The following is a 14,477-nucleotide window of genomic DNA, read 5'->3' on the forward strand; positions in this document are numbered from 1 at the left end:
TTCCCAAAATGCCCTCCGCAGTGTCTAGGGGAAACTCCTGTGGCCCCCACAGAGCCTCGGGAAGCCCACCATAAAGCCCTTCCTTATTGAAGGGTCTCAGGGCTACCCTGCCACGGAGCCCCTGGTGGCCGCGGAGAAATAAAGCATTGACCTCAAGCATGCGGGGACCCAACAAGAGTCCTTTGGCTCTGGAGGAAGAATGACAAGGTTCCCTGGACGGTCCAGGGTTTCGTGGTGGTACCCACGCATGGCGGAATCCCACAAATGAGAAGCTGATGGAAGGGGAGGGCTCTGACCATAGACCCACAAAATCAAGAGGCTCCAGCCTCGGGGACAGCAGAAGGTCCTCCCACAGGCCGAGGCGGGGGAAAGCCAGGGTTACGCAAAGAGCAGGCTCGTCCAACCACTGATTACACCCTGAGAGGACTTTGGTTTTATACCTGACTTATTTGGCAACCACGGGGAGATGACTTCACCTCCCGGCAGCGGGCAGGAAAGCCTGTGCGAGCTAGTGCTTCGAGACTCACGTCACCAGCCTGTTGTCCCAGCGTGGACAAGGCCAAGCCGAGTGGCAGGCAGTGGCAGTGCCATCGACCTGGGGGCGGGGCCGGAGCCATTAGAACTGCCGGAAGGTGTGTTGACGGAGTTCTTTCTTCTCAGGCTCCAGCTCAGGGGGGTGCTGCTGGTGGGGAGCAGAAATCCCAGGCTGACTCCTACAAAGGAAAAAGGGTCCAGCCTTCATGGCCTCTGTGGCCCTGCCTCCAGGTTGCCCCATGCAGAGGGGACTCACTCCTGCGCTCTGCCTCCTCCTTCCTCTTGGGCCCCCTGACCACCCTAAATCTCTCCCTGGGGTGTGATTTCCACCATGCTAATGAAGTAGAGGTAGCCGGGGGCGGGGTGGCACAGGCTTGTAACCCCAGTATCTGGGAGGCGGAGAAAGGCGGATCACCGCCCTCAGCTACTTAGTGAGGCCCTGTTCCACAATAAAGAGTTAAAAAAAACAAGGCTGGGGTTAGAGCTCAAAGGTAGAATGTCCCTGGGTTCAATCATCAGTACCTCAAGAGAAGGAAAGAAGGAAGGAAGGAAAGAAGGAAGGAAGGAAGGAAGGAGAGAAAGAAAGAAAAGAAAAGAAAGAAAGAAAGGAAGGAAGGAAGGAAGGAAGGAAGAAAGAAAGAAAGAAAGAAAGAAAGAAAGAAAGAAAGGAAGGAAGGAAAAGAAAAGAAAGATAGTTACAGGTTCCACTAGTGACTGTTCCGGTTAAAGTTTGCCCTGAATTTCTACGAAGTTCCTAACTACGTTTGGGGACAGATACTTCCGGTTCCACTTTACCGGGTTGCCTCTCAAGGATCGTTTCCCCCCTGTTCTGGTTCCTGGCCCTGTCTACCGACCACATACGGCGTTGGGAGGTCAGCCTGCAAACCCCATAAGCCCGGGGGCTGGCTGAGCAGCTTGGGGACCACTGATGTGGACGAGGACTCCAGCCGGGGCCTTGTCAGCAAGCGCCTGGCGCCCCCAGCACAGCTCAGGTTTCTTCTTTTCTCTTGGTGGGAGTGCAGGGTTGGGGGGGGGTCCCTGGTGCTGGCAGAGGCGAGGTGTGAACCATGGATAAAGCTCCAAACCCTGCTCTGTGGGACCCAGGGGTAGTTGCCACCACTTCTCAGAGCCTCCCCCTTCCCAGGAGCCCAATAGTGCCCATCAGGCAAAGAGGGCACAGGCAGTGAGCCCCGGGCCAGCTCCGTCCTTTACACACCAGGACAAGACCCAGGGAGGGGAGCCGGCTTCCCTAAACCACACCGTCCATAGCTGTGTCGCCTCCTTGTGGCCAAGGGCTGAGCTGCCTCTGGAAGGGGACTCTGCCTGCCCCGCCCGGTCCCTCCTCACCTGGGCTCTGCTGGGGGCCCCTGGCCGGGATCAGGGACCCAGGGACTGGGATCTTGCTTTGAAGCAGTCCGAGCTTCATCCAGGGCTTCAGCTGGAATGGGATGGCAGGGCCCTTGGATATCAGCCAGGGTTCCCCATCAGCTCTGAGGCAGCTCAGGGCAGGCTGGCTGTCGGGACAGGGCTGTTCTCCCTCCAACAAGGCCACCCGTGGGTCAAAAAGCACTTGGGCTCTGGAGGCAGAAGGTTGCGATCCAACGCTCTTACCGCTCACCTGTATGCCCTTTGGCGCTTTCCCTCCCTGCCCACCAGTCTGTTTCCGGGGCTGTGAAGCAGAGATGGTGTCTGGTTTGCAGGGTTTTTAGGACTAAGGAGTCCCTGGCATACAGTTGGTGCTCAATGTGTGTGTATTCTAAAGACCCAAGGCTTAGGGCTGCTCTGGGCCCTCCCCTGCCCCAAGCTGGCTGTTGGTCCCGTGAGTGAGTCCTTGGTGTTAAGGACCCGCGGGTGATAGCCAACACGGTCCACACCAGCCTGTGCTCCTTCCTGAAGACAGGCACCCATCACCTGCATGTGCTGCGGCTGCAGAGAGTGTCAAGCAGGACCCAGCACCGGCTTCTCCTCTCCCCAAAGGCAAGCTAAGGTATCCAAACACCAAGGACGCGGTGGCTCCGCCCAGCACCCAGAGACCCAGCCCTTCCTGCAGCAGGAAGGCAGCCCGCGGGGGGCTCTGCTCAGGGCCATCTGGCAGGTGTCCCGTTCCACCTTCCTCCTGGCGAACCTCACCATTGTCATCGGCGATGTCTTCAGGTTCTGCGTCCCCGTGCTCTTCCGGTAGGCTGCATGCCCGGCTGCGGCTGCTGCCCTTAGCGGCCTCTGTGCGTTTCCTGCTCGGGGCACCAGGGAGGGGGCTACAGAGGGTGAGAGGGAGGAGGTGAAGGAGAAAGCAGCCCGGGAGGGCAGCACAGTGACCTCTTACCTCTCTATACCGGTTAACTTTTCCTATAAACCACCCCAGAAGCGAGTGGCCCACAGATCCAGGCATCTGTCCCCTCGGCCAGCGAGGATGTGGGCGGTAGCTCAAGGCGTGAAGTCACTGGGCCGTCCTCTTTCTGGCTTGTGTTTCTGCACGCAGCTGCTGGGTGGGCTGGAAACTAAGATGTCCCCGTTGGGACGGCTCGTGTCTGCTCTGTGAGGTTTTCCATCCTGTGAGAGGCCAGCCCAGGCTTGTTTACTTGGGCCACATGGACGGTTCCAGAACCAGAGCCACACATGTCTCCTTGTGTACTCAGAGCTGGCAGGGTTTCCCATCCAGTGTGCCAGGCTGGCCAAAGCAGATTCTAGAGGCGAAGTGATAGCCCTCTAGGGCCACCATGACCGAATGCAACAGAATGGAACTGTCAGAAATGTACAGCCCGTGCTCCAGAGGCCGGAAGCCCAAACCAAGGCAGCATCCAGTTTTTCCCCTGGACCGGCCACTTCTCTTGCTGGTGATCACTGTGTCCTCGGGTTGTCTTTCCTCTATGCCGCCAAACTCCCTCTGATAAGGACACTGGTTGGACTGGATTAGTCAAACCCACCTGACTGGCCTTGTTTGGCGTTAATCACCGCTTTACCGGTCCCGTCTCCAGATCGGTGGGCAGGACTTCCACAGGTGGATTGGTAGGCACCACGATTCTGCTCCCGCTCTTCAAGGGAGGAGCTGTAGAGTCACACTGAAAAGGAGGATGCGGGGTGACCGTGGCCAGCCGTGTGCGCAGGCCAGGCTTCCTTGTCTTACCAGCCCCCCTCCGCCCCTGCCAGCCTGTTCCTGGAGTTCATGGACGACCCCAAGCTCGTGGCCTGGAAGGGCGCCCTCCTCGCCGTGCTGATATTCCTGGCCACCTGCCTGCAAACACTGTTGGAGCAACATTACATGTACAACATAAAGATCCTGCAGATGAGGCTGCGGACGGCCATCACCGGCCTGGTGTACAGAAAGGTGAGCCCAGGGGGACAGGCGCACGGCTTGTGGCTGTGCTGGTGTCAGTGCTGGGGACACACTCGGCCCTTGCTCACTCAGACTGCTCTCCCCTCCTTCACGACCCCCATAAGGCCCTATGTGATCGGACCTTGTCACATCACGCACCTCTTACTCCACCCATTCCCACCCTCCTCCAACCATGTGGATCTCCTTTCGGTTCCTCAAATGTGTTGGGCACCCTCCTACTCCAGGGCCTTTGTACCTGCTGTCCTGGCTGTCAGGTCAACACGTGCTTAGGCCTGGTCAAGCCTGCATGGTCCTGAGTTCCAGCCCTCTGACGCATATACAAGCCCTCTGACTCTGGACAGGTTGTTTGACTTCTCTGTGCTTGGAGGGGGTTAGTAATAGAGCATTTCATGGAGTATCCTCTTCCTCTAAGAAATGCCTGGTCCTTCTGCCGTCAGAGCTGAAGGTTCACCTGGCTGGGGGGAATCAGGGCGAGGTGGGCTGTCAGATGTCCCCATGCAGAACTGCTCATGGTAAAAATAGGTCCCAGGCGGGAAGTTCTGGGATGAACTCTGACTGCCTGGTGGGCAGCTGGGCTGGGCTTCTCGGGTCATCCTGCCCCCCGACCCACCCAGACTGCAGAGATGGCTCCTGGAGGTTGGAGCATCTGAACCAGGGCAGTTCCCATCTCTGGGAGTCTCATTCCCACACCCAGCTGTCACCTGGTTGGCGGGGCGGGGGGGGGGGACGGGAGGACCAGCCTGGGTGCAGCCCTGGCAGGCTCCTGTCCTGCTGAGCGCATGGAGAGACCGAGCCAGGGGTGGCCTCTCCAGTCTGTTGAGTTCAAATGTTTCCTTGAGCCCAAGAGGAAGCCGGCCTGGCCCTGCCCAGCGTCCACCCAGAGGGAGGTCTCTTTGGTTCCCAAGAGATCAGCCCACGGTGGCTCTTTCAGGCACTGGGCATCACTGTTCCTGAGGAACGCAAGATCCAAGCCTCCCTGAGTTTCCTTCCCAGCCCAAACTTCAAGGCTCCATCCCTGGCCAGCAGCTGGGGCCGGTGGGGCTCTGTAAAGATGCACATTTCTCTGCTCTGTGGTTCCCAGCTCACTCTCCCCCAGCGCAAGCTCAGGACAGAGGATTGCAGGAAGAGCGCCTCATTCAACAAGCTGGAGGCGTCCACTGTGACCCCGCGGCAGGGCAGATGGAGGCTGTCACAGCAGGACGGGAAATGCCTCCTGGGGCGGACCCGAACCCCGGGCTGGCTTCCTCTCCTGGGTTCCCGCCCTGGCTTTGCATCGACAGCCCGCTAGCTCTGAGCAAGTCGCTCAGCTTCTCTGTGTCTCGGTTCCCTTAGCAGCAAAATGGGGTTAGTTAGGGTGAATTTCATCCATTAGATGAACTCTTTTTCACTTTATTTATTTATTTATTTTTTGGTGGTACTGGGGGTGGAACCCAGCAGTTTTTCTACCTCCAGGCTATATTCTCCCAGACCTATTTTATGTTTTATTTGGAAACAGGGTCTCGCTAAGTTGCTGAGAGCCTCGCTAAGTAGCTGAGGCTGGCTTCGAACCCGCGTGATCCTCCTGTCTCAGCCTCCCAAGCGCTGGGATTACAAGCGTGCTCCGTCATGCCTGGCTTTCTTTTTCACTTTTTAACATGTCTGAAAGCAGGCTATGTCTGACACATTGCGATGTACTTGGGAATGATATTTTCTTTAGTGACCTAAGATCAGAGAGCATGTGGGTAGGGCGGTCTCTGTGAGCCTCCCAGGACAGAGAGAGCTGGGCATTTAGCCCCGGGCCTGGGCGTCCTTAGCGCTGATCACCTGAACCTGGGGTGTGTGTGCACGAATTGCCACCTCCTGATGCTCAGGAATCCCCGAGTGTGCATTCTCATCCCCCAGGCGCTCAGGACTGCCTGGGAGGCTGGCTCTGGAGGCCGTGGGCTCAGGGGCTGGGGATCTGCCTCTGCCTCCCCTCCAGATCCTGGCCCTGTCCAGCGGCTCCAGAAAGGCCAGCTCAGTGGGGGATGTGGTGAACCTGCTGTCTGTGGACACGCAGCGGCTGATCGAGAGCCTGCCCTACCTCAACGCCCCCTGTATGATGCTCTTCTGGATCGCCATCTGCTTCATCTACCTCTGGCAGGTATGTGAGGGAGTGATCTGCACCTCCTCCCTCCTCCCCTTCTTCCACCCCCCTCCTCCCCCTCCTTCTCCTCTTCCTCCTCCTTAGTCTTTTTTTTGTGTGTGTGTGGTACTGGGGGTGGAACCCAGAGGCTCGTCTATCTTTGGGCTATACTCCCAGACCTATTTTATATTTTATTTGGAAACAGGGTCTCACTAAGTAGCTGAGGCTGGCTTCGAACCTACAGGATCCTCCTGTCTCAGCCTCCCAAGCGCGGGGATTACAAGCGTGCAGCACCACGCTCGGCCTCTTTAGTCTTCTCTTTCTGTTCTTCCTCTTTCTTGTCCTCCTCCACTCTTCCTCCTCCTCTTCCTCCTTCTTTTCCCTCCTCCTCTTCCCCCTTCTTCTCCTTCTCTTCCTCCTCTTTCTGTTCTTCCTGTTTCTCTCCCTCCTCTTCTCCTTTCCCTCCTCTCTCTCTCTTCCTCCTTCCTCCCCCTTTCCCTCTTCCTCTTCTTCTCCCTCTTCCTCCTTCCCCTCCTTCTCTCCTCCCATGTGCTGCCCTTTATCCCCTCTTCAATCTGCACACTCTATGGGCAAAGTCTTAGACGAGGTGCTCCTGATCTCCAGCAGGACACTCACCCTCTCCGGGCCTTGATTTTCTCTTTTGTAAAATGGCGATGTTGATGACAGCATTGACACCTCTTGGGCAGATCCTCGGGGGACACCGTAGACAGAGTAAGCATGTGTTGAAGGTATCAGTAATTCTAGGACATCGTCAGCATCAACCAAAAAGACAGTTTTGGGGGGAGGAAATCACTACCTAGGGTTTTATTTTATTTTATTTTTTGGTACTGGAGATGAAACCCAGGGGCATTCTACCTCCATGCTACACCCCCAGCCCTATTTTTTTATTCTTTATTTTGAAACAGGGTGTCAGTGAGTTGCAGAGGGCCTCACTAAGTAACTGAGGCTGGCCACAAACCACAATCCTCTTGTTTCAGCCTCCCAAATGCTGGGATTACAAGCATGCACCGCCAGGCCCAGCTACTACCTAAGTTTTTATTTATTTATTTATTGTACTGGGGATGGAACCCAGGGGCTTTCTACCCTATTTTCTATTTTATTTGGAAACAGGGTCTCACTAAGTTGCTGAGAGCCTCACTGAGTAGCTGAGGCTGGCTTCAAACCTGCATAATCCTCCTGTCTCAGCCTCCCAAGTGCGGGGATTACAGGCGTGCACCACCACGCTCGGCCTACCTAAGGTTTTAAAAGCATAAAGTGGCCGCTGAAATTTCTTAAAAGTTCATAAAGAACTGGGCATGGTGGCGCACACTTGTAAATCCAGTGCTTGGGAGGCTGGGACAGGAGGATTACAGCTCTGTGGCCAGCCTCACCTACTTAGTGAGGCTCCTGGGTTCAATCCCCAATACCACAAGAAAAAAAAAATCATAAACATAAAGAGAAGTCAGAACTTGTTCTCACTTCCTGTCTTGTAGGATAGAATCTCTCTCTCTCACGCTCTCGCGCGCTCTCTCTCACTAAAATCATAGACCAGACTCCCAGGGTTCAAATCCTGCTTTTACCATTGGCCAGGTATAAATAAACCCCACCACAAGTAATTGGCCATTCTTTACCCATTTTCTCATCTCCAAAAAGAGGTCATAATTAGGACCAGCACCCCCATCCTAGATTTAGCAGGGCATAAGTGAGCTGATACAGGTTAAGTCCTTAAACCTGAAATTATTGGGACCACAAATGCCTCCGATTTCAGATTTTTTTTTTTTTTTTTTTTTTTTTTTTGCGGTACTGGGGATGGAACCCAAGGGCATTCTACTTCTGAGCTATACCCCAGCCCTATTTTTTAGTCTTTTATTTTTGAAACCGTGTCTCACTGAGTTGCGAAGAGCCTCGCTAAGTAGCTGAGGCTGTCTGCGAACCGCGATCCTTCTGTCTCCACCTCCCGAATGCTGGGATTACAAGCGTGCGTCACCACATCCAGCCAATTTCAGATTTTTGATGTTGGAATATTGGCAAATACCCAATGAGACATCTTGGGGATGGGACCGAAGTCTAAATGTGAAATCCATTCATGTTTTGTAGACACCGTATGCACAAAGCCTAAAGGTAGTTTTGTGCAACATTCTAGGGCACCTGAGTTTCTACATGAGATCGGATGGGGGGGGTGGTACTCTGTCAGCACTCCAAAGGGTTTCAATTGTGGAGTGTTTCGGGTTTCAGATTTTTAGTGTAGGCACGCTCAGCCCGCACCTTCAAGGCGCATAGCACAGGGGGGCACGCAGCTGCTCCGCGGGAAATTGTTACTGTCGGTGATGTGCAGGGTGAGGCAGCTCCCGAGCCCCTGAGGCTCTGTCTCGCCCGCTCCTCTAAAGCACCAGGGACTCCGGGCGTGGTGGCGCACGCTTGTAATCCCCACGCATGGGAGGCGGAGACAATCGCGCTGGTTCAAAGCCAGCTGCGCTGGCTTAAGAGACCCTGTTTCCAAAAATAAAAAGAAAATAGGTCATGGAGTGTAGCCCAGAGAAGGGCTTCCAGGAACCCCATTACCATAAAAAAAATAATAAAAAATAAATAAATAAAGCACCAGGGACTGGATATCTTAGACATCAGTGCCCATACAGTCTCTGCTGTAACCACCCATCTTTACCCTGCAAAAGCAACCAGAGACCCTACTCAACGCACACACCTGGGGGGATTCCCTGGGCCAGCCTCAGCAACTTTAGCCAGCCAGACCTGAGCCACTTAGCTCGAACCTGTTTTGAAAGAAAAAGAATAGAATAGGGCTGAGGGTATCGTTTGGAGGTAGGATGGCCCTAGGTTAAGTCTCCAGTATGAAAGGAAGGAAGGAAGGAATCATTCTTTCAATTTTTTTTAAGCATTTAAAAATGCAAAGACCATTGAAAACATTTTGCATAGCTCCCGAAGGTGAAAGGACCCAGCCCCCGGGACACTGCTGACAGAGCCGGGCTAGGTCACAAATGACTGGGGAGGCCACCTTGCCCCCAGGTACACACACCCCTAGTCATCACCTTTTCACAGGACGTGAGAACAGAGTCTTTTGACTCCCTTACTCTGGATCCCAAGGCCTTGTAAACAGCTGGTGCTCAGCGAGAATACATAAGGCGTTCAAGGGATGTGCAGTAAACATTGGATGTCATTATTTTAAAAAATGGAGGGGAAGAGGGACACTTCGAAAAATTCTAGGTGATTGAACGAGCAGACCCATGACCGTAGTCGGTAAGATCAGGCCCTGTGAGATCTGTGGGTGGTGACCCCCACTGCCTTCTCCATCTCTTGGCAGAGTCCCCGGCCCCAGGGGGCCACCATGTCATCCTTAGGGAGCCCTGGACACCGGGGCTGCTCCTGCTAGGGGACGCCTGTTGTGCTGCGGAGGAAGAGTTTTACCTCGTTCTAGTTTCCCTTCTGGACACTTCTCCGCTGAGCCCCTGGGTGGCGATGTGGCCTTAGAAATAAAACAAACTGGCTGGTCTCACTTGAGATTTGAAGATAATGTTTCTTTCTGCGTTTGATGACGCACACCTGTAATCCCAGTACTTGGGAGGCCAAGACAGGAAGATTGCAGGTTCGAGGCCAGCCTTTGCTTCTCAGCAAGACTCTTATTAACCCAGTGAGACCTTGTTTCAAAACAAAAATACAAAAAGGGTTGGGGATATAGGTCAGAGGCAGCATGCCTCTGGGTTCGAGTCTGAGGAAGAGGAGAAGGAGGAGGAGTTCCTAAGGGCTGGGATGATTTGTCTTGAGAACGGACCCAGATGGCCTCAAGAGGAATCTCAGTCACTTAAACATCACTTATTCCAGCTGAGCGCAGTGACACCTGCCTGTAATCCCAAGACTTGGGAGGCTGAGACGTGAGGATCATAGCTTCAAGGCCAGCCTGGGCAATTTAGCAAAACCCTGTTTCCGAGTTTTAAAAATCTAGGCATGGTGGTGCATGCCTATAACCCCAGTACTTGGGAGGCTGAGACAGGAGGGCTGCTGACTCAAGGACAGCCTCAGCAAGCAGTGAGACTCATCAACCTAGGGACGCCTTGTTTGAAAGTGAAAATAAAATAGGGCTGGGAGTGTAGCTCAGAGGTAGGATGCCCCTGCGTTCAATCTCTAGTCTCACACACACACACACACACACACACACACACACACACACACACTTTTTTTTAAAGAGCTGTGGATGTAGCTCAGTAGCACAATGTCCCTGATTTCAATCCCGGTACCCCATACACACTTGCTCTGTTCCTACCTCCACATCTTACGCATATAAAAGCCCAGACAGAGACAACATAAACTCCCAAAGCCACAGGCAGGGGAGGGGGCCTGTGAGGCTGAGAGAAACCAAATAACCTGAGTATAAGCATGTCCCAAATATCGCACTGGCACACACTTATGCTGAAAAACTTTCTAGCTGAAATTTGAATTTTCAGTGTTATTTGCCAACTCTGGCGCCCTCCTAAGGGGTCCAATGAACACTTAGGACAATTATCATAATGGGCGAGGAAAACCCATTTTACAGACGAGGGAACCGCGGCTGACGGAGGGCTCGCGGCTTCCCCAAGGCCACGCTAGCAAGTGCCCGGCCAGGATTTGGACCAGGTTGCGGTTCTAGCAATCTCGACCTCCCTGGGCCGGAGCACCCTGGCCCCGGCTGACCGTAGACCTGACCTGCCCTGGGTCTAGCCTCCCCTCTGGGTTGCCGCGCCCCCAGCTGGGAGAACCCCATCTTCCGCAGGTGTCCCCTCCGGGGACCCCCATGAGGCCCGGTGTGCATGACCCGGCTCCCCTCGTCAGGTCTCCAGCCCCGCCCATCTCAGGATGCGGGTCTGTCGGACGCCTGGGTGTCATGCCGCCCACCGCTCTCTCCCCAGCTCCTGGGGCCCTCCGCCCTCACCTCCATTGCGGTCTTCCTCGGCCTCTTCCCTCTGAATGTCCTCATCGCCAAGAAGAGAAGCCACCATCAGGTTTGGCGTCGGGGAGCAGGGACACGCCGAGTAGGGAGTGGGGGGCCCCGGGGTCCTGGTGAGAGAGGAGGAGGAGAGAGGCCTGCAGCCTGCTCTGTCCGCAGACCTGTGTCCCTGTCTGCCGCACGGTGGCTCTGTCCACAGCCGAGCACGGCCCTTCCCACGGCGGGCCTCTGACCCGAGAGCCGCAGCACTCCCAACCCTGACTCCCCACTCTGCCTCACCCCAGTACCCCACAATTATCTCAGCTCTCCTGCAGGAGGAGAGGCCTGAACCAATCTAATCACGCCCTATCCACCTGACGCCAAAGCCAAACACCCCATGGTGGCCCGTGCCCGGCCTCCCTGCCTCCCCCGGCCTCCCCAGTCTCAAACTTCAAACCTACAGATCCCCCCCAGGACTTTGCTTCTGCTCCCCTGTCACTGCAGATAGCCCCGTAGGCCCGTGTCTCCTCCCTCCCCACCCCAGTCAGGTCCCCACACAGAAGTCGGTCCCCAGGGGCTGGACCTCCATCGCCACCCACTCTTTATTTCTCTTTGGAACTTTCCATGTTCTAACCGGCAGGTGTTTACAGTCCAGTTCTCCTTACACTGAGAGCTTTCCAGCAGCCGACTCAGCATTTAGAATAGTGCGTGGCAGCTGGGCGCGGTGGCGCACACTTTTAATCCCCGCGCTTGGGAGACTGAGACTGGAGGATCGCACAGGTTCGAAGCCAGCCTCAGCTACTTAGTGAGGCTCTCGGCGACTTACTGAGACCCTGTTTCCAATAAAGTATAAAATAGGTCTGGGAGTATAGCGCGGAGGTAGAAAAGCCCCTGGGTTCCACCCCCAGAACCACACACACACACACACACACACACACACACACACACACACACAGAATAGTGTGTGGTGAGCAAGGTGTGCTGATGCACACCTGTCATCCCAGTACTCGGGAGGCTGAGACAGGAGGATCACAGGTTCGAGGCTAATCTCAGCAACTTAGCAAGGCCCTCTGCAATTTAGCAAGGCTCTGTTTTGAAATTTTAAAAAAAAAAGATAAGAAGGGCTGGGGGCACATCTCAGAGGTAGTGTGCCCCTTGGGCGCAAACCCTAGTACCAACAAATGTGTAGCATATAACAAAGGCTCAATAAATATTTGTGAACTAAGGAGGAAGGAACTTACTGTCCCCCCACGACCCCGTCCACCTGTCACCTGCACAGCTTCAGCCAGCTGTGTGGCTTTGTAAAAGATACTCTCCAAGCAGCTGCCTCTCCATGACGAACCAGGAGACTCCAAACTCCTCCCCCACCTGCCCCTGGAGTCCCCTGTGATCCAGCCCCAACTCCCCTCTCAGATGTCCCTCTTGCCTGCCCACCTCTCTCCACCCGTTCTCCACCTCCTCCTTCAGAGGCAGTCAGGCATCTCCCCCTCCAGGAAGCCTTCCGGGGTCAGCACGGGGCCTCTGCCTCTGGGCCTCGGCGCTTCCTCCCGTGGCGGATCCTCCAGTATCAGGAGAGAAGAGGGAGCTGGGTGGAAGATGGGGCCCTTGGACCAGGACAGGGGCAGCGACGCCCAGTGTAGACTGCCTTCAGATGCGGCCGGGGACAGAGCCAGCAGCGTTCTCTGATGGGTGCCCAGAGGCTCTGCAGGGAGGGAACCCCGGGCTGGTCTCTCTCGCCTCTGTTCCCTCCGACCCAGGCAGAGCAAATGAGACAGAAGGACCTGCAGGCGCGGCTCACGGGCTCGGTCCTCAGGACAGTGAGGACCATCAAGGCCCACGGCTGGGAGGAAGCCTTCCTGGAGAGGATCCTGCGCGTGCGCTGCCTGGAGCTGCGCTCCCTCAAGACCTCAAACCTCCTGTTCTCCGTGTCCCTCATGTCCTTCCAAGTGTCCACGTTTCTGGTGCTGCCCTCGTCTCCCCGCCGAGCCAGGGGTGGGGGTGGGGGGCGAGCCGGGGCGGGGCTCCCCCAGCTTCCAGCCAGGCGTGGCGGCCTCACGGTCACCCCCGCGTGCCCCGCCAGGTCGCACTGGTGGTGTTTGCCGTGCACACGCTGGTGTCCGAGGAGAACACCATGGACGCGGAGAAGGCCTTCGTGACGCTCACGGTGCTCAGCATCCTGAACCAGGCCCAGGCCCTGCTGCCCTTCTCCATGCATTCCAGCGCGCAGGTGAGGCCGTGGGAGCAGTGGGACCAGGCGGAGGCCAGCGGAGGCCGGCAGGACCCGCGCCCTCTGTTCCCGGGGTTTCCCCCTCCAGCCACGCACCCCTGGGTGTGATGGACACAGGACAGGACGGTGCGCACGATGGCCCCGGTGTGCTTTTATTATATGACTCTATGTACACATAATATCTAGCATAGGCAAACCTATAAGGATAGAGGGTGGATGTGTGGGTGCTAAAAAGCAGAGGATGGAGAATATTTGCTTCACGTAAGGCATCCTGGGGGGGTGAGGAAAATGTTGGTGACATTAGTGACAGTCGCACAGTGCTGTGGACGTACTGAGCGACAGGAAACTGTTCAACGCTGGAAAACGAGCCACTGCGACTTTTTTTTTTTTTTCGGTACTAGGGATGGAACCCAGGAGCATTCTACCTCCGAGCGACACCCTCAGCCCTATGTTTTATTCTTTATTTTAGAACAGGGTCTCGCTGAGTTGCAAAGGGCCTCGCTAAGTAGCTGAGGCTGTCTGTGAACCGCAATCCTCCTGTCTCAGCCTCCCACATGCTGGGATTAAAAGTGTGCGCCACCACTCCTGGCTGGGATTTTTTTTTTTTTTCTGGTTGTACTAAGGGTGGAACCCAGAGGCTTTCTACCTCCGGACTACACTCCCAGACCTATTTTATATTTTATTTGGAAACAGGGTCTCACTAAGTTGCTGAGAGCCTCACTAAGTAGCTGAGGCTGGCTTCAAACCTGTGTGATCCTCCTGTCTCAGCCTCCCAAGCACGGGGATTACAAGTATGTGCCACCACGCCCGGCGGGCTGGGATTTTATTTTTATTTATTTATTTATTTTGGTGGTACTGGGGTTCTTGGAAGCCCTTCTACCTCTGGGCTACACTCCCAGACCTATTTTATACTTTTCTATTTTTGGAAACAGGGTCTCTTAAGCCAGCACTGCTGGCTTCGAACCAGCATAATCCTCCTGTGTCAGCATCCCAAGCACGGGGATTATAAGCGTTCGCCACAGCCACAACTCCCGGCAGGCTGGGATTTTAATGGGTGTCTCTTCAGTCACCATAGATGAGCTGTAGCTGGGGTCTGAGGGCGCCCCCAGGTGGACAAAGTTTGAAATTATTCCATATCAAGGTTTGAGGCTGTCAGCTGTGCCTCCCCAGGTCTTGTGTGCTGCCTGGCAACGTGATGGTTCCTATTTCTCTGATTAGGAGGTGGGAGAGGTCCCGTCACCATCGCGGGCAGCACCTGGATGTGCGTAGTTCCCCATGACCTAGAAAGCCCTGTCCCAGTGCCCGGAGGGCTTAGTGGACGGGAAGCTATGGGCGCGCACCTTGAGGTGCAGGCACCTGAAGCCTG

At 55.3% G+C, this 14,477-nt stretch overlaps 1 protein-coding gene across 1 annotated transcript in view; it reads left to right on the forward strand.

Moving 5' to 3' along the window:
• ABCC6 (ATP binding cassette subfamily C member 6) overlaps nucleotides 1-14,477 on the forward strand; it is a gene marked incomplete at both ends in the record, with an annotated part of 59,668 nt that overhangs the window by 12,312 nt on the left and 32,879 nt on the right. Inside the window, 6 exons of the mRNA XM_080703942.1 lie at nucleotides 2,431-2,712; nucleotides 3,682-3,859; nucleotides 5,829-5,990; nucleotides 10,868-10,960; nucleotides 12,642-12,845; nucleotides 12,965-13,111. Coding sequence (XP_080560068.1) covers nucleotides 2,431-2,712; nucleotides 3,682-3,859; nucleotides 5,829-5,990; nucleotides 10,868-10,960; nucleotides 12,642-12,845; nucleotides 12,965-13,111 — 1,066 coding nt within the window. The remainder of the gene's footprint in view (nucleotides 1-2,430; nucleotides 2,713-3,681; nucleotides 3,860-5,828; nucleotides 5,991-10,867; nucleotides 10,961-12,641; nucleotides 12,846-12,964; nucleotides 13,112-14,477) is intronic.

This window comes from Muscardinus avellanarius, assembly GCF_963383645.1.
Source record: "Muscardinus avellanarius genome assembly, chromosome: 10".
NCBI lineage: Eukaryota > Metazoa > Chordata > Mammalia > Rodentia > Gliridae > Muscardinus > Muscardinus avellanarius.